Raw genomic sequence first — 20,549 nt, 5'->3', positions numbered from 1 at the left:
TAAAATACATATTTGATATAATTCGTTATCTATTTGAATATAATAAAATCGTTTATTAAATTATGATTAAAGGACAGACATATCATTTTTTATTTCAATTTTCAATGTTTATTAAAGCATATAAACTTAAAATTAATTTTTAAAATTAAATCAAATAAATTTAGTTTTAGTTATAAATTTTTGATTGATTGACACTTTAATGCTTAATACATTTAGATAAATTTATTTTAAATATACAATTTATTTAACATTAATTGATCTATTATTTCAATAACAAATTTTAAATAACTAAAATTTATTATAAAGATTATTAATAACTCGTAATTAAGAAAGTGATTTGTTGGACATTTAAAATGTTATAAATTTGTACATAAATTTAAAATATATTAATAATAATAATAACTCGATTCCGTTGATTTTAATCTATAATATATTCACATTAAACCTGATTTTTAAATCCCACTTTAATTAGACGTTATTTACAAACTTAGCTATTATTGTATAATACGTTATAACTTATGTTATAAATATATACATTTATATCTATGAGTTTAAGTAAAACATTTTTGAGAACACTCTCTTTCTATTAATACTTTTTCTGTGTTTAAATTTTAAGATTAATTTTTTATCCAAAATTTTAAGCAAAACTTGTTTTAAAATTATTTATATGATATGTGTTGCAAATTTAGTGTACAGAAGTTTACAATTAGTTTCTCTCTCTCTCTCTCTCTCTCTTTCTCTCTCTTTCTCTCTCTYTCTCTCTCTCTCTCTCTCTCTCTCTCTCTCTCTCTCTCTCTCTCACGTATGGACTCAATTGCTTACTGACTCATTGACTCTATTAATAAATGTTATATTAACTATATTTTAGAGGAAATTAATGCAAGAATTGATAGCTTTTATTAAGAAATAAATAATATTTATAAAATCACTTTTAATGAAAATTATAGATTTTACGCCATAAATATGTAACATAAAAGTTAATACATATTAATATAATATTAGTTTAGGGCAAGTTTAGACTTGTTTTGAAATTAAAATCATTGAATAAATTATTATTATATATTTTTTAATTTATTTTGCTCACAATCTCATAGTATTTAATTAAGTATATTTTTGACAATCAAACAAAAATTGTAAACATTGTTTTAAAAATTTTATTCATATATTTTTCAATAACTTTTCGATATATATAAATATTTTCTATAAAAATTTTACAACAAAACTACAAACATTTCGAGAAAAAAGTTTGTTGTATTAAAATTATTATCGTTATTATTAAAACGTTTTAATGTCTATGTATTATATGTGTCTTAACTTATTTATTCCCTTAAATTGATATTAAGTTAAAATTTATACAGTAGCGCATATACTGTATAAAGTACAGTATAACGCAAATAATACGCAAATAATATTAAAAATTAAATATTAATTATAATTAAAAAATATTGTTTAACAACAAAATATGATAATTATTTAAAATATTAAAAATAGACGTGTTATTTTTTTGTTATTTGATAAAATTGTTTGGAAATATTGTAATTAATTATATTTTTACTTTAAAATCTAGTTATTTATAAATGCTTTTGTTGTATACAGATATACCATATATTTAGTTATATATGTGACAATAAACAAAAATAACACAAACATAAAAATACACATATATTTATAAAAAAAATTAAATGCTTATTGTTTTGTAAAATTATATTTTTTAATTTCAAAACTCCAACAGTGTTTACAATTAAAAAAATTTATTTGAGTTCACAATCTTTATCATTAATCAAAACAGTTATATGACTTATTAAATTATTTTTAATATACAGTAAATATTAAAAACAAAACAACAGTAACAGTAAAATATCAAATCTATTACCAGAAAAAAATATTCTATTGTTTAATATATTTAAAGTTTATTTTTATTAAATATATATAGTTTTATAAATAGAAATAACTTATTGTAAAAATAACAAACAAATTCCTTGTTTAAAGCTCTCATATCTATAATATATAGCAAATATTATAAACGATTGTCTATTGAATGGTCCGATAAAAAATGTAGTTATGATTGAATACAACCTTTTAAATAGGGTTAAGATCTCTGTCTTTCATTTGACTAAAACTATTTTGTAAACAATAAACCAATAATAATATTATATAACAATAATTATAGAGGCGTTTAGATAGTTGTCTATCAAATTCAATGAGGTCTTAATTTTATTAAAAATTTAACTGTTTTAAATAATATTATTATTGATTGCAAGTTATTATTTAGTAATTTATTGTTATTAATGTATGATGTGTTTGTTGCGACATCCTATCAACTAATTAAAAATTATAATAAATCTTTTAAAATTTGTTTTTATTTATATTTTTACTTTTTGATATTTGATATTTGGTTTACAATTTTTTGTTATTTTTGGTTTTTATAACTAAATTTAAACTTACCGGTAATTTTTAGGAAATGATAACAAATTATATTTAATTATTATTATTATTATATTTAATAATTAAAATACTAACAACTTGAAAAAATAAAAATAGGTTTTTATAAAAATATTATTTAAAAATACATGATTGAATGTATATTTGTTTTTTTTTAAAAACAATAGTCTATATATGTAATGCGTAATGTATTTGTATAACAATTAATAATTTTTCTGAATATATGACAACTCTATATAAAAATTTTATATAAAAAATATATCAATATAAATAAAATTATTATAAAACCAGTGGTTAATCACTTTTATTTCTAACAGTGCTATTATGCCTTCCTTTATATGCCTGACGGTAAAAGCCGCCAAATAATACTAAAAATAGGAAACCGTTAAATACTGTTAAATAAATAAAGGCTTTGGGGAACTGGCACTGGGGTAGGAATAGGAGGCGCAATGAGTTTAATATAATTAATACAAATTGAATCATCTGAAAGCGCGTCAAATATTTTTTCCACCAAAGATAGGGTTGAATCCTTGGGCCCAACACTGACAGACCGTAATAGGAGTACATAATTGTGTGGACCAATGAGTTTATTAATGGGAAAAAAGCGTTGCTACCCCCGGGCACAAACTTAAAACCGATCCATACCTGTGCCAAATAATATGGGTATTAAGTGCATTGTGTCACTATTGTATTATTAATTATTGGTATTATCAATAAAAACAATTGTTTGTATTGTATGTATGTATGTGTTAATTGTGTTTGTATTTAGTGATGGCAATTACCAATCAAATAAACTTCTAAGGGCTAAGTCAATACACACTACTTATTCAAATATATAAATTATAAATACTGTACTGTATATCGATTGGATTGTATGAATTTTTTTATGTTATAACAAGATTTTAAAAAATAATTAAACAAATATTCAAAAGTTTTAAACAAAAAATCAAAATACATACCAGTAATGGTACCAAAGCGTGATGTATGACATGCAATGTCGACACCTGTGATGTCTTTTTGCGGAGTATGAAGAATACAGTGTCGGCGAACTCAATGAATTTAGTGATAAAGAAAAGCCATCCCAACAACAGTTTCCTCATCTCTCGGGCGTCAGTTTGCGCTGAGTTAACCACTTGACAGCCCCAAGTGTCCAATCCGTAGTTCAATAGGAAAAAACCTATAGTTTTTAATTCAAATGTTAGCAAATAATTCAAAAGTTGTCATAATATTTGACTTATTTAGGGTTTTAATTCATTATTACTACACATGTATTCATTACATAAATCTTTTATTTTCATTTCATTTGATTTACACAATCATTCTTTTATATTCAATGAATTAATAATTGTATTCATTGAGGTTTTAATAAATCTATTTAAAAATAAAATACTATATATTTTTTATAAATATTGTTGCATTTGTTATTTGTTTGTTATTTCATTTTATTTGGTGATAATAACTGATGATTAGCATTTAAAAATTGCTATTAAGATGTTTTGTACGTTATTACAAAATGGGTTATTATTATTATTTTTTTAGTATTTTTTATTTAATTCATCTTTCATTCAATTTTTAATACTATTGCAAACTTTATTTGTATTTATGAATGAATACAGTATTTTGAGCGTCTTTTCAATCTTTTTTTTGTACATTTCTTAGCCTTTTATCTGATAATTACAACTAATATTAAACATATACAATACAGTACAATTCAATAGATTAAACTATAAAAGTATATAAATATTTTTTTTTATTTATTGTTGTATATATTTTCACAGATTTAACAAATAAATTTATAAACTAAAAAATAATATGGAATTATTATGCAACTAATCTGCTAATAAATTTCTCAAAAAACCTCAAAAATATTTATTTACAGATAACTTTCCTTAAAACTATTTTTACAATAAAAATATAAAAAATTAATTTTGTTATTTATATATATATATATTGTCTATTATATTTTATGAGGACAACTTGATATTTGTTTAGAAATATTTTTATATATTTATATAACAAGACAATAGGTTTAAAAAATTTTGGTTTTAGAGATTTCTTAATAATTAATTATAATTTAAAAAATAGCATCAAATTAAACGTTGAACAATAAAAAAAACGAATGATATCTGATTTTAACAAACAATGGTTTATCATAAAAACCCTGTCATAGTATATCAACTATAGCTAAATGTATGGTAATGTTTCGCAAAAAAACGGCAAACATTTATAATAATTTAGGTTTAATATCAAGAATTGCATAATATATTATACATACATAATATATAACTGTTTTACTTTGATTACACTGAGTAGTCAATAAAGTATTCATATTTATACTAACTATTCATAATTGTAATAAATATTATTTGACTAATAATTACTATACTTTTCAAGTGATAGTATACTGACCTTCAATGAACATCCAGGCGGAGAGTATAACCATTGATATATTATATGCCAGTATAGTCTTCTTCAGATCAAATGGTTTTCTCTGAGCCATAAACTCGGGTCCAATAACTTTAATGAAATATAGATACGCACTAATCATGGCCAGCGTAGACCACGGGCCGCCCTCGAAAAATGCATATTTGGCCACTCGGGGGTCACCATTGATTTGCCACACGTCGTGATAATAATAGCGACACGTTTGGACAACAGTAGTCAAAAAGGGTGATACAGCTGATTGCATGTTCACAAATGACATCCTCACTGTTTAGCAAGTGATGGACACAATTGTTGATTAAATGTAATGAAAGGAACCAATAGATTGAAACAAACACCCAAACAGTTGTCCAACTGATAGATGAGGGACAGTATAATTGTATGACAGACAGTCAGAAAGCGCTTGTATATCACATATGAAATTTGTTTAAATGTATTATTTTATGGGAAAGTATTATCCAGATTTGTTGGTATCTTTCCATACGACACTCCACACAACAAATAATATATGATTTTTCAATTTTATATCAGATATTTACTTAAGATTAAACAAAAGTTTAAAATCAAAAACTACTGATCAGTTTAAAATAAAAAGCGATGTTTTTCACAAAGTTTTCTCAACTTTTGTTTTGTCTCAACAAATGATAAAACTTTTACCTTTAACTCTCTCTCTCTCTTTCTCTCTCTGTTTATCTAATACTGATGTGGAGGAACTACTTGTCGTTCACTCACATGCACTCACTCTCTCATACAAACACATACTCATAGCAAAACAACTACCTGTTCATAGACTCACTGACTGAGTGACTCTCTTTTTAGTCGAGTTTCAGCCAAAAAAAAAATGAACCGCAAATCAAATGTTTTAAATAAGTTTCCCTTAAATAGTACTGAGAAATAAATAGAGAGAAACTAAATGAACTTAAATAACACTTGTTTTTTGCTGCACTCAAATGTAGGGCTAAATTAGGAAAATTGAATCAACAAACAAAATTCAACATAATTTAAAAAAATATATATAATAGATATTAAACATGTTTTTAATACCTGAATTTCAAGGCTGTAAATTAGGTGTTGGGACAGTTAGCTCAAAGGTTAGGACTCGGCTTAGAAAGTATTTACTCTTTTTTATAATTGATAACATTTACCATCGCATAGCACTTAGAAATGATTTTTGTTATAAGATCCTTATAACTTATATTGTCCATCACTACTACCAATGTATATGGAGTTAGCATTAAATACAAATATTTGACTATTGAATGCTATATATTTTAATGAAATATTTTGAATCGTTAGTTAATTATTAAGACCTAATGGATATAATATTTGACACTAAATTAGTACAAAGTCTAATGTGTGTAACTCTTTGTATTTATCTCTTTAAGTGGGAAAGTGAGAGATTGAATGAATGAGTGAGTGAGTGCGTATGTGTGTGTAGTGATAGAGAGAGAGAGAGAGAGAGATAGGTCTACCTCTGGGTACTCGATTATTATATACAAACTTTAAATACATAGTCTGTATTACAAACCGGAGCTATTTCTAGTGGTATTGGTGTTCATTTATAAGTGGACGGGAGGTATGACCTAAAATGCTTGCCTTTAGGTATTTTTCTACTTGAAAATTGACCTCAATTTTTCAATTTGTACGGAAAATGTACTTTTCTTTATAATAATTATTTCTAATATTGTAATAAAAATGATAAAACAACAATCAAATTATTATTGGTATAATATCTGTACTATTAATTGTAATATTGTATTACATACTAAATAATAAATGATGTAAACTATAGTAGAATTACATTATGTATTGAATATATAAATAAGTATCAATAACAGGTAATATCTTTATAGAGATTATTAAATCTATCAATTAATTGTATTATTGATTTTAACACTTCTAGTAATTAAAGATTAAATTAAGGATTACAAGTAATAACATTTTATTAATTAATTGTTTAAATCACAAATATATAAACTTTACATCAATAGAAAATATAAAAATTATATAATATTCTATCAAATTAAAGAAAATGTAATTTGTTTTATCAGATAACACAATAAATAGTAAATATTATCGTAATATACTTTATAGTATAAAGTTTATACAGTATTAACTATAAATTTATTATATTTATATTATAATATTACCGTAAATTAAAATAAATAATTGTAAATCAAATAGTTTTTAAAGTTTGTATAAAAATAACATTAGTGTTTATATTCAATAATAATGTATTTATATATTGCAAACATTATATGCATATTATTCAAATAATTGCCGGCAAATAGACTGTTAATTTAATACAATTAATACACTAAACACTTTAATATGAAATAATCAAAATATTCATATATTATAATATATAAAAATATCAAATTATCGGTAATAATAATTTTTAAAAATCAGTGCCGAGTTTTGAAACTCAAAAAGTTAAAATAAAATAAAATAAAAAACTGCAATTAGTAGTCAATTATTGATGTTTTTTAATGGCCTCATCATAAGTTGGTGGCCTTTCATTGCCAAACGCAAAACCGGCCGGTTGTGGAGCCAATGGTGGCGCCGAAGCCGATGCATTGCCATTTTGGTACACTTGATACGGATCACCGGCCAGTGTCTGTCCATAAGCGGGAAACGCCATTTGATTATATGCCGGGCACTGTTGTGGGGCTGTATTGAGTCCAGGATAGGGTGGCGGCGCTTCCATTGTGTATATAAAACCAGCCGGAGGTGGTGTCGAAAATACTTGAGTCGGTAAAGCAAAGCCACAGTTATAGGCCGGTTGATAGACAGACGGCGGTGCCTATCATCACATGAAATACAATTAATTATAAATAAAATGACAGAAATTGCACTCAAAATATCATTTAAATTATTAAATAAAAGTCTAAACAAAACCTCATAGTATTGTCCAGCAGTGGTCGTGTATGGCGGCGGCGGCTGGAAGTGCATGTTTTGGGCCACACTCGAGGCCTGTTTGGCCGCTGAATCCATAGCCTGACCGAACTCAATGGCACCGCCGTGTTTGAAGTGAAGCTTAAACGTCACACCATTCTGGCCATCGATCTGTGACTCGGGTCTGACCTTTCCTTTAATATAATTAGCGCCAAATACCGGCTGTTCGAGTGACAGGTCATATATGGCGTAAAATGGAGCCGAAAATGACCGCATATTTTGATTATTAGAACCACTCGTGAAAACAATCCGATGAGTCGTTAGATAGAGTCGACCGACGGACTGAAGATATTCACATCAATTCATTAATAAATCATTTAATTCATGTCTTATTGGATCCAATTAATGGTGACATTACTTACATTCAATGACTTGTTATCAAACTGAATGTCCACTTTATCGACGTACAGAAGTATGAGTTCACCGGCAAAGAGGACAACACCTCCTGACTGGTGATGACTTGAGTTAAATGTTGCCATCGATGGTATCAATTTTATAAAAGTATTATTATTAATAAAATAGACATTTATGACCAAAAAAATGCAAAATTTATTTATTTTTCATTGAAATCAATTTTGAATATAACAAAAATTCAATCAAAAAAATCTAAACATTTAAAATTTCTGAATTTTTGTTCAATCTTTGATATCATCACCGTATTTCAAAGCCAAACGATGCATTTTTTTTTGCGTTTCGATGATATCGTCTTTGTTGTCCACAATTGATTGAATTTTGTCCTCCACCTGTTGTTTTGCTTGTATAAGATCCACATTAAGTTCAATGTCTTTCTCTTGACAGGCATCGACATGTGATTCGAGTTTTCTGTACCTTCGTCTAGCTTTGGCCAGTCGGATGTCTTCGGCGTCCATCTTTCTGATAATTAGATGTTATTTTTAAAGTCAAAAACTTTAAAAATAAACGGTTTTATAAATCCGTTGATATTTTTTGACTATTTATAGAAAATTACAACAATTAAATTAAGTCATGAAATTAATAATAATTAATTGCATTACAGTTATAAATTTTAGCTTAAAATACTTTGAAACCATTTTCATGAGTTCCATCTGTTTTGTATATCTCTTGAGCTCTTCAGCTGATAATTTGTCTTTGTTTTCATTAAGAAATGTCGGATACTATTTGAAAATATATTTTAATCACTAATTATAAACAAAATCTCAATTATTATCACCTTTTCTGCCAATTCATTGAGTGCCGGATATAATAACTCTTTTGACAACAAGTTTTGCATCATATTAGTCATCAAAGGCATCAAATTAGCAAAATTGTTGGAACCGTTCTCTTCATCGTCGGCTCCAATACCCAGATTAGACCAAATTCTTGCCAATTCTTCTTCTGACAAATTGTTTTCCTCTCCGACCACTGCCTGAGCCTTATCTGAGATAGTCTTCAGTGTCTCCTGTAATGAGTGTTGAAACTCGTCTTCATTACTGGCAGTGGCTGTCAATAAAATCATAAAATTAGTTTATCTTAACATATGATAACCAATTCAAGTGCAAACCCGCTTCGGCGCACGACTTTGTCAGTCGAGACCAATGCTCTTTGAGTTCGGGATCAGAGTTAATGAGCGGCGAAAACATTTCATCAAATTTTGCTAAATCTTCATTGAGTTTATCATCGAAAGGATCACTTCCAACATCCGGAGCACTCAATTCAGGTATAATTTTCTTGTTATTAATCAAATCATCACAAGTGGTCACAGATGTGGTCGCCAAAGCACTTTTCGGATCAGTATTTGTGGGCTTAATATTGAAGTCATTTAAAGCACCTAAAGATAAAAGACATCAATTTATATGAAAATAATGACAACATATATGGTCTCTATTATCAATCAAATTCAATATTATATCAATAGATCCATTAAAATACAAAAAAAATATGTCTTAAAGTGACATAATTTGAGGGAAAACCCCAATAAAAGACATGATATTTAAAACAACAATAATGAAGACAACTCGTCGTCCACTTCGGGATCAATCGGTCGGTCCTTTGATGACTTGTCTTCATTTGTTGTCTTCATTTGTTGTCTTCATTTGTTGACATAATTTGTTTATTCTTCGAGATATCAATGAATATAATAAATACTTTAATAATAGAAACTTTTTGTTTGAATTTTTTGGAACTTTTATAAAGTTTTGTTTGTATTTTAATACTCATAACAAACGTAATTGAGTTAAAAATTGCCGTAAATTATGGTAAATATTAAACTAATTTGAATATAATATTAATAAACTTTATTAATTGAATTAAAATATTTATTTATCTATTATTTGTAATCTATTTATATATTATTTAAAGTTATTTTATTGTAGTTTTATATTTAAAATATCGTAATAAATTATAATATGATATTATATTGAAATTATTAAATATTTAATTAAATATATTTAAACAAATAACTAAATTTTATAAACTTTAAAAACATTTGAATCAAATTTTTTGTTGGAAGTAGTGATGAATTGTTGTAATGAAATAATTGGTGCCGAAGTAGACTTATATTTACGACTTGATATGCTATCAAACTTATTGGTGTCGACCTCTTTCAGTGCTTCCAACTCTTTACTGAACAAACATTTATGGTTTTCTTCGAGTATGTATTCCCAGCTCCGGTACTTCTCCGAGTGCTCCGAGTCATTGGTGTCCGATGTGTTACAACTCGACGATTGTAGACTCATATCCTCTTCACCACTACTGCTGGAACCGCTTGTTATGATATTTCTATTAAACAAAATAAATTACATTCAATCAGTTGAACATTAGTTAACATTTAAATGTTAAGTTATTTCCTATATTTTAAATATTAATTTTGTTATTAGTATTTACAATATATTAGACAATACAAACAATAATTAGATTATAACTTACTGTATATTGTAATTAGTATGCAAAGCATATTGCAATTTAAAAGAAAATTTAAAGTTTAACTAAATTATGAAAAATATTGACAACCTTTTACTACCAAAAATACAATACATTGAATAATGTTTTTTATAAACACATATAAAGCTTACATAACATATTGTGTGTTACTAATTAGCATAGCTTCCGATTATATTATAAATTATATGCCATTGAATTTTCTAATTGTTTGTAAGATATTAAAGTAATACAAATAATTAACAATAGTTTTGCATACAATAGGATATCGACATACGAAACACGGTTTGCTATGAATTGGTAGTCATTCATTACAAATATCATTTTTTCCACTTTAAAAAACACTATTATAATTTGTATTATCTACTGTTTTGTACTATTTCTAAGTTCATAATTATTGTTTTTTATTTATAAAATATCAATAAATTGGTTGTAATAAACACTCAGATAACTGTATTATTCAGTAGCATAAAGGTTAACAAAATAAGTATATAAATTAAATTATGCAAACATAAGGAAATGGTTACTCATTTTAAATTCATTAGTTTTTCTCTGCAAATCATTTGTATTTAAATAATGTTTAATATCGAAGATCTTCACAATCAATAAACAAAAATCTAATAAACAGTTATATAAAAAACAATAATTGCTTTTCGTTAACACATATTGTAATTAAATTTAATATTATTCATGCAAAATGTATTAAATTTAAATCACACAATATTATAATTTTAGTATTATATTTAATTATTCTATTTTCTAAACATAATTAATAAAAAATATTGTTTTAGTAAATGTTTAATATGAAAAAAAAACATTTTTGAAAAACATTTGGCACTAATTATATGATATACTTTAGTTGACTGACCTGTTCTCGTGAATCAATGATTTGCGATGAATAGCCAGCGCGAGAAAGTTGGCTCCAAAACAATGATTATCACAATCATCGCAATTGTTTAGGTAATTGTTTTTGGCATTTATGACTTCTGTATATCGTTTAAGTTTATCTGTTAGTGTCATCAAACTTGCTGTTGAATTATTGGAAGCAAACAACTCTTGGATCATATCTTCCTCCTCGTGATCGACAACACTGATACCCATCAACAGCGCCCACTGATCCCGATTATCGGTTGCCGATAGAGTCAATTCGTGACAAATGGGATCACCAATGAATCCGTTCTCCTGTTGTCTCATTATACTACAGTTCCTTCTGAGTAAAGGCTTGTGATTATGATCTATTGTTGACGGCTTTGAGCACAGGTTTATAATTTTAGGCGAACGGCTATTATTACTATTATTACTTGAATTATTATTATTGCTGTTATTATTACAGCTACTGTTGCTATGATTGCTATTATTAAGATGATTACAATTATTATTATTACAATTTTGATTAAGCGGCACCTGACGCAAACTTATCCATTGACCACAAGTGGCCACTTTGACTGTTACGGGACCACCATCTGTGTTGAGCTTCAGATGGGCTAATATGATGTTAACGTTATTCAAGTTTTCACACTTTCTATCACTTAAAAGCTTAAACATCGATAATATGCTGTTCTTTAAGTAATGGTTTTTAGTTTCAATACAACCTAATTCTTGTTCGAGTATTGAACTGAAATTTGATTTAATAATTGGCGCATATTTTGTGCCATTTATTAGACATAATACCAGCTCTGACTCAGACAACACCTCCACACAGACCGCAGAATTGATGAATGAATTGCTAATAGCTATCTGACAGTGACTGACAGCACTTGTCATGTCTACCAAATGGATGAGACGTTCGTTGACCGGAACTGTTAGATATTGTGATCTATTAATCACATTTCGGGCGTTAAAACCTCCCGAAGCAATCATATCCAAGTGTTTCAATGACGAACAGTTATTGAATAAAATATCCAAATTATTGCCTTAAAGTATAAATTAAATTAATTTAATATTTTATTAGTTATATATTTTTTTTATTGAATAACGTTTTTGAATAAATAAATTAATTTCATAAAACAATTTGCGGTAAAAGTAGATGTTTACTATAATTGGTGTTTAATGACTGTATATTGCATGGGTTATTATTATATTTAATGGCATTATTATGCATTTAATTATATAAATCTAAAAAATATTAAATGATGCCTTTAAGTCAAATAATTGATATCTTTCTAAAACAACATCTAATAAATATTAAAATAGTAAACTAATTGATTATAGATATGATATAAAAAAAGATATTTATGTTATTTGATGGCATTACTAAAATGATTATAATTTAAAAATAATTTCAATTATATGGATATTGAAAATAAATTGCAAACATATTTGGGACACACATTGAGTTTTAAAACAAATAATAACCTAATTTTACAATTAATCCGTAAATCGTGTGATTATTGTCTAAATGAAAACGTATTATATTATTATTATTAGGAAAACTTTGAAGAAATAATTGGTTTCTATTTGATTAAAATATATGAGTGAATGTATTTGAATAGTAACTTATTATTAATTGTTTAACAAAATATAAATAAAATAGTGAATCGGTTTGATACCAGTATTTTGTTTACAATAGTTAATTTGTGTATTCAATTTTACAAAAACTATTTCACAATTTGTTAATAAAAAAAATATTTATAAAAAGCAATAACAACATTATCTATACATTGACATCACGCTTGAATAATATTGATATAAAAATAATAAAATTAATTATTAGTTTCGTTTTATAAATTACTTAAATAATACTAAACGCTCTCTTTCTCATCATTTTAATACAAATTATTGTATTTGAATTGCAACACAAAAGAAGATGTTTTTATTTTATTTTACTATTAATTATTTTTCATATTCACAGATCTCTTATCTATTGAAGTCATAAATATTCAATCATTTCGTATAACATAATAATATAGCAATAAATCACAACTACTTTCTCAAAGATAGACTATAGTTATATACATACAGTTTATGCCGTGAAATAGAGATTTCCAAATCAGATAAGTTTTGGTTTGCATTTTAAATATTTAATAGCTTTGAAGATCTATTCAAAATTTAAATCTTATTCAATAGTAAGTAAAATATTTAAATTGAATTAAACTAAACCATTGATTTGTCTAAAAAAAATGTATTTCCTGTAAGTCGTTAGTCTTTTTTTTCTAAAGCATTCTCTAAACTTAACCTTAACTGAAAAACTTAGACAACAAAATATTTTTGGGCTTTCATTATATTATATCAGATATTTTTAGTATATTTCACGTTTTCTTTCATGAAAATCATGAGAAAAAGGGAGAGAGAAAAGAAATATAATAAAAATATTTTTGTTAGTCAGGAATTTATTTCATAATAAGAGAGAGAGAAAGAAAAAGAGAGAGAAAAGAGAGAGAGAGAGAGAGAGAGAGAGAGAGAGAGAGAGAGAGAGAGCGATTAATAAAGGGAAAGGCATGACAACAAATATGGTTTTTAATAAAATATTTGCAAAATTACTTTTAGGCAAAACCGTATGTTATTGGTTAACCTTAAATAAAACTTATTATATAATATGTAGTAATATATCAACAAAAAAAAAAGATAATTGGCAATTTAATATAACAAAAATTGCATACTACCGGGCATTTTCAATAAATATATAAGTAATTTACAAACATTAATATATTGAGAAAACTGAGTCAAAATTGTTTTATTTACATAAATTATCTAACAATGTGTGTGTGTGTGTCCGACCACTATTTATACAAAACGGTAGCAAAATTATTTATATGAATAGTAGATAATTATCTAAAATGAAAACCATTTTTTAACCAAATTACTTATTAATTTTAATATAACATTTTAAAAATGTTTTAATTGTGTTTTTTGTATAAAATTATGTATTAAATATTTACTTTTAATACTATAAAATGTCTTAAAGTAAAATTTTTCTATTTAATTTTTATGTATTGTTTTATAATAAACGATGATATGATACATAATTGTAGTCGCAATTAAAATATATTAAATTAAATTAAAAACATCATTGTATAATCTAAAATAAAATATCTAAAATAGTTGTTAATACAAGAAACTAGTTTCAAAACATTAGTTTGTATTTTATTACACTATCAATATTTATATTATTATTATACAATTATTCAGTACAACGTTAGTATAACTATGTTTATTATCTATTGGTAATAGACTATAAAATTTATTTAATATTTAACGATTGACTATATTTTTTTAAATGTTAGCCATAATATATTTAGTGGTTTGTTAACCCTTATACAAATGTAGATATAAATTGTATACTTTTATTATTTTATTTTTGCTAATTTTAAAATGCTATCCATTGTGTTATTATCTTGATAATAAATTTAATCACTTTTAGGAAATGTTAAATTTGGAAACATTAATGTTTTGTTTCATTTAATTTAATTATTTAGATTGTTTTCAATACAAATGTCAGATTAAATTTTAATAAAATTGTGTATTTTTATCATACTATCTATAAATGGCTAAAAACAGTAAATTTATAACACATTTTCTAAAAATAGTGTCAATATTTCAATAAAAAATAATTAAATTTTTGTATGCAATTGTATTTTTATCAAATCAAATATATTGATAAATCAACACAAAACTAAAACTAACAATAAATTTCATATATACAGGTAATATAAAAATAAATTTAGTATTTAAAATAACATATAATAAAATTTAATTAAATTAATTAAAATTTTGGTTATTATCGCAAAGGCAATGTTATTAATTAATAAAATACTATTAAATGCAATAAACATAATACCAATTCACATAAAAAATAATTATCTTATATAATAAACATTGAATTAAATATCTAAATAGCAAAACAAGTCATTTTTTAATTATATTATAAAAGTTATTTAGCATGTTGTTAATTTAAAATTTTTAATTAATTTTTTATATATAAAAACTTAATTAAATCTTAAAATAATTTATTTTTCTATAGTTTAAATAATCTGTAAATTATAGGGGTTTCATACTATTATGTTTATTGTATTGATAATTATATCAATTGACGAACAGATCAATTCATATCAAATGTTTAGTTATAATATATTATGTCATAAAAAGGCAATTATTTAGTTATCAATTGAATGAATGAGCTATTGATTCACACACTTATAGTCTGTGTATTTAATGTTTTTTGGCTCAGGTATGTACTGTTCTCATGAGACAAATTTTATGCTAATTTCATGTCGAGTTATATGAAAGAGAGAGAGAGAGAGAGAGAGAGACTTAAAGTATAAAACAAACAGAAGTGGATTGATGTTTACTGTCATTTGTTAGCAATGACTTTATCATAAAAAATATCTTTTTTTATAAAATTATGTTTGAATACTACACTGTATTATACTGTAATATTAAACATTTGTTTCGCAATATAATAGACAAAATAATTGTCGAAAAAATATAACAACAAATCTCTCTATTATAAACTTCTAAGAGTTTAATTGAGTTTTAATTTTTTTCATAAACTTATTTTGATTGTATATTATATAATAAAAAAAATGAATTAAGAAAATTATAAATATACAGTATATACACCAATGAATCATTTATCTGAAAAATATTAATCTTTTGAAATACAATTGTAACTCATTTGTCAAAACATCAAATATAAAAGCAATAAAAATAAACATTAATTTGCAAATCAATTGTTTTATATTTCAATACTTTAACAATTGATAAGTTTAGCAGTGAAGGACATACCTGTTATTAGTTTTTCATCAAAACAATTGTTGCTAATGTCGAGCACCTGTAGGTGTTGGCAACACTTGAACAGTGGTATTGTGGTCATAGAGTTGCTGTGGAGGACAAGTGTGTGAAGACTTGTACAGCCATTAAAGTGACTCAATTGACTCAAATGATTGCCACTTATATTAACATATTTTAATTGACTACCGTTTAAATCAATTTTATTGCACTCATTATTAATAATAATATTAATATGATTTGTATTATTATTGGATAATTCATTAGTTGTTGACTTGAAATCACTATTAACTGACTGATAGCTTAGGTTTAAATCCGTTAGTGAGGGAAATGAGTCTATGATTTTGTTGACCAATGTTTGATTGATTGTCAGCCGATTGAAACTTGCAATCAATTTTGACAATAAATTATTGTTTAAATTATTACCAATTTTCTCCACATTGTTGTGCGATATATTCAATATTAACAAACTGTAGTAATAAAATGTGAAATATATGTTAATTATCAATTTAAATGCAAAATTTATTTGCTATTGTAAAATATCTAATAAAACTTAAAATAAATGAGTTTGTGTTTTAAAAAATAATATATTTTGCATAATATAATGTATTAATGAGTAATAAATTTAACTTAAAATACTTATAATTATTTTATAAAACAATTTAATTTATAAATAAATATTATCATCCAATATAATCTGTATAAAATTTAATTTATATATATATTAAACAATAAATAATTAAAATATTTCTAAAATATATTTTTTGGAATATTTTTTTTATAAATTTTTATATTATACTTGTCGTGGCGTAAAATATGGTATGAATTATAAAAAACAATTGAAATGAATTGCAGTCGATATGTTGAGTGTAAATGAAAAAACTTTATTTAAAACTTTATTATTGAAAATACATTTGATATGAAATATTTGTATTTCATATATGTTATGATGTCTATAAGCATAGACTATGGTATACAATGCCCTCGTATCTATTGTTTGACTTACATTTATATAGGGTTTAAGTATATAATAAAATGTATTGAATGATTGACCACTGGAAGGTCAGTTTGACCCACATTTCAAAGTGTGGTCTTATTTTTAGAAATATGTTTGATATCTGTGTATAAGATATAATTGATATGAATGTATGTGTGTTTGTGTATGTATGTGACCATAGCTTTAATTGATATTTTAAGTTATAAAAAGTGATAAAAGGGGTTCATAGGGTTGTTTGGGAGATACCGACAATAGGTTTCCAGGAATGGTTAGTGGAAAGTATGGGAACATTGATAGGAATTTAGGTATAATTTACTTTTATTAGTTTTTCCCATTAAAATAACTTTTCTATATTTACATCCCTGGGTTTTATGACATGTCTTCGGGTATGTATGGTCTGAGTTTGGATATATGGTATGTGTCGGTACTTTTGCCTTTCTTATCACAATTTAGTACATATGATATATTGGATAATTTCTTTATAACTTTGTATGGCCCACACATTAATGGATCTAACTTTTTACGCGATATCTTATTTTTATAGTCGACTAATACTAGGTCTCCTACATTAAATTCAACTGGATTATGATGTCTATCATAATATGATTTATTCACTGTATGACTATCTAATGAATTTTTAAATGCAATTTTTCGCGCCTGATCTACTGTAATGTCAGATCCATACATGTAGTGGTAAAATGGTTTGACTCCAAATAATAAATAGTTTGGAGTGTATTGTGTGGTTGAATGTACTGTATTGTTGTATTCGTGTGTACAATGGTTTAGCAATTTTGGCCAACAAATTGATTGATTATTATCATTGATTTTACAGCGAAGTCTAGTAACTAATGTTTGGTTTATACGTTCGCATAACCCATTAGATTGCGGGCAATTTGTTGTAATAAACATGATTTTAATGTTGTGTTTTTCAAGAAAATTACAAAATTCATTGCTTTTGATACCTGTGTACCTGTCGGCCAGAATTAGTTTTGGTTTATGTGTTTGACAAACATTTTTGATTAATTGTATAAAATCCTTAGCACTTTGAGTACTGGAAGCGGTAGTCCATAGGAAGCGACTGAAGTTATCAATAGCTACATGAATATACTGTTTCTTTGAGTTATACCCGGCCAGACCACCGACTGTATCAATGGATATGATATCAAACGGTTGCTGTGCCGGACCTATTTGGGATAGTGATCCCAACTTTTGCTTTCTATTAATTTTATTTGTTTGACAAACTAAACATTTAGTTAAATAATCATTGATATGATTGTATATATTTTTGAAATAATATGCGCTACAAATCAATTGTGTCATAGCGTGAGCACCTATATGACCATAATTTTTATGAACAATACTTAATAGTCTAGGGATGAGAGGGTCGGGTATGTATATACGTTTGGTGTCAGCCTTTTGTCTGATTATGATATTGTTTTCAATAATACAATGTTTGGGTAATGTTTTAATGAATTGTTTTTGTGTTTTAACTATTATGTCTGTAGTTATGATATTTATTGGTAATGTTTGACAATTATCTGTTAGCTCTAATATATTGAGAAATTTTGTGGTACAGTATTTATCATTACCTTCGAGTACAGGGTTTCTACTCAATAGGTCTGCACCGATATTAGTTTTACCAGTAATATACCTGACATCAGGATTATACTGTCCTATCCTGAGAGCCCAATTGAACAAACGTGTTGTCGGTTTTTTAATTGAGTTTAACCACTTTAATGGGTTATGGTCTGAGTATACAATCACTTGATTGCCGTAGAGATAATGATGCCAGTAGTCAAGCGCCTGAACTAGTGCTAAACACTCAAGCTCTGAGACATTATAATTTTTCTGATAGTTTAATAACTTACGAGAGAAGTAGCCTATAGGGTGTAGTTTACTGTCACTTTGCATCTGCTTAAGCACGGCTCCGGTACCTATTTTGCTGGCATCTGTATAGAGTATGCACTCTTTATTTGAGTCATATATAGATAAGACTGGTTTGTTTGTTAGGTATGTTTTAACCCAATTGAATGAATTTTCACAATCGGTATCCCATTTAAATTGTGTATCTTTTTTAAGTAGATTATATAATGGGTTTAGTTGTTTGCATGCATTTGGTATGAATTTATAATAGAAATTTATTTTTCCTAAAAATTGTTGCAATTGTTTAACTGTATTTGGCTTAGGGAAACTTTTAATTGCGATAATGTTATCATTTATTGGTGTGTATTTGTTTTTAGTTATGTAATGACCTAAATATTGTACTGTATTTTTTGCAAATTTACATTTTGTTAATTTTAATTTTATGTTTTCGCACTGTAATGCATTTAATGTTTTCTCAATATGTTTTATGTGATCAGTTAATGATTTTGAATGTATTATGATATCATCTAAATAATTATGAGCAAAATTATTTAAATTATGTTTAATTAATATGTTTTGGATAACTCTCTGGAAAATCATAGGGGAGTTCCTGAAGCCGAACGGCATAGTTAACCACTCGTAGTGTTGATTTGTTGTGACAAATGCTGTCTTATGTATATCTTTTTGATCAACTCTTATGTGCCAAAACCCACTAGTTATGTCTAGGGTTGTGAAATACTCACAATCTATTAGTTTGTCTACAATGTCATTGAATAGCGGGAACGGGAAATTGTCGGGAATTGTAATTTTGTTTAGTTTCCTATAGTCTATGGTTAACCGGCTTTTTGTACCCTCGTCTTTTTTGTAAGCGAGAGTTATAGGGAAACTGTATGGACTGACACTTTTCCTAATGAATCCTTTTTCTAGTAATTTATCGATTTGGTCATCGATTACCTGTTGATCCGATGGTGAGCACCGATACGGACGTAAATTTATTGGGACATTGTTTGTGATATTTATTGTGCATTTTTCAGTGTTTATTAACCCGATGTCGAATTTATCAATTGAGAATATGTTTGAATGTTTGGTTAGGATTGCATGCAATTTGTTTTGCTGATCACTGTTTAAATTGTTTGAGATAAGCATCTCATTGGTATTTATGTGACAATTATTGTCAATGCATTGATTTTTTGTATAATTTGATAATATCTCATCTGTTTGTGTGATA

At 25.9% G+C, this 20,549-nt stretch overlaps 4 protein-coding genes across 4 annotated transcripts; all 4 read right to left on the bottom strand.

The window, feature by feature from the left end:
* Positions 1-2,690: 2,690 nt before the first annotated feature.
* On the bottom strand, positions 2,691-5,384 carry LOC128957482 (elongation of very long chain fatty acids protein AAEL008004-like). The gene is made up of 3 exons (XM_054303252.1): positions 4,852-5,384; positions 3,402-3,619; positions 2,691-3,087 (listed from the first exon to the last, which is right to left on the bottom strand). Exons 1-3 carry the CDS (start codon positions 5,144-5,146, stop codon positions 2,737-2,739), a joined length of 864 nt encoding a protein of 287 aa, XP_054159227.1. The 5' UTR covers positions 5,147-5,384; the 3' UTR covers positions 2,691-2,736.
* A 1,808-nt stretch (positions 5,385-7,192) lies between these two features.
* Positions 7,193-8,324, bottom strand: LOC128958628 (WW domain-binding protein 2-like). Its single transcript, XM_054304521.1, has 3 exons — positions 8,202-8,324; positions 7,783-8,121; positions 7,193-7,687 (listed from the first exon to the last, which is right to left on the bottom strand). Exons 1-3 carry the CDS (start codon positions 8,316-8,318, stop codon positions 7,358-7,360), a joined length of 786 nt encoding a protein of 261 aa, XP_054160496.1. The 5' UTR covers positions 8,319-8,324; the 3' UTR covers positions 7,193-7,357.
* A 384-nt stretch (positions 8,325-8,708) lies between these two features.
* On the bottom strand, positions 8,709-9,741 carry LOC128958591 (peroxisomal biogenesis factor 19-like). Its single transcript, XM_054304475.1, has 4 exons — positions 9,359-9,741; positions 9,029-9,297; positions 8,853-8,972; positions 8,709-8,788 (listed from the first exon to the last, which is right to left on the bottom strand). Exons 1-4 carry the CDS (start codon positions 9,435-9,437, stop codon positions 8,720-8,722), a joined length of 537 nt encoding a protein of 178 aa, XP_054160450.1. The 5' UTR covers positions 9,438-9,741; the 3' UTR covers positions 8,709-8,719.
* Positions 9,617-20,348, bottom strand: LOC128959884 (putative uncharacterized protein DDB_G0267840). Its single transcript, XM_054305916.1, has 7 exons — positions 20,276-20,348; positions 19,048-19,527; positions 18,429-18,642; positions 16,459-16,622; positions 11,603-12,647; positions 10,281-10,575; positions 9,617-9,625 (listed from the first exon to the last, which is right to left on the bottom strand). Exons 1-7 carry the CDS (start codon positions 20,346-20,348, stop codon positions 9,617-9,619), a joined length of 2,280 nt encoding a protein of 759 aa, XP_054161891.1.
* Between the last annotated feature and the right edge of the window lie 201 nt (positions 20,349-20,549).

Source organism: Oppia nitens, unplaced genomic scaffold (assembly GCF_028296485.1).
Source record: "Oppia nitens isolate AA-2021 unplaced genomic scaffold, nextdenovo-longstitch-racon4-pilon3 scaffold13_pilon_pilon_pilon, whole genome shotgun sequence".
In the NCBI taxonomy this organism is placed as follows: domain Eukaryota; kingdom Metazoa; phylum Arthropoda; class Arachnida; order Sarcoptiformes; family Oppiidae; genus Oppia; species Oppia nitens.
Note: the sequence above shows the minus strand (reverse complement) of the source record. Positions and strands in the feature narration are given on the sequence as shown.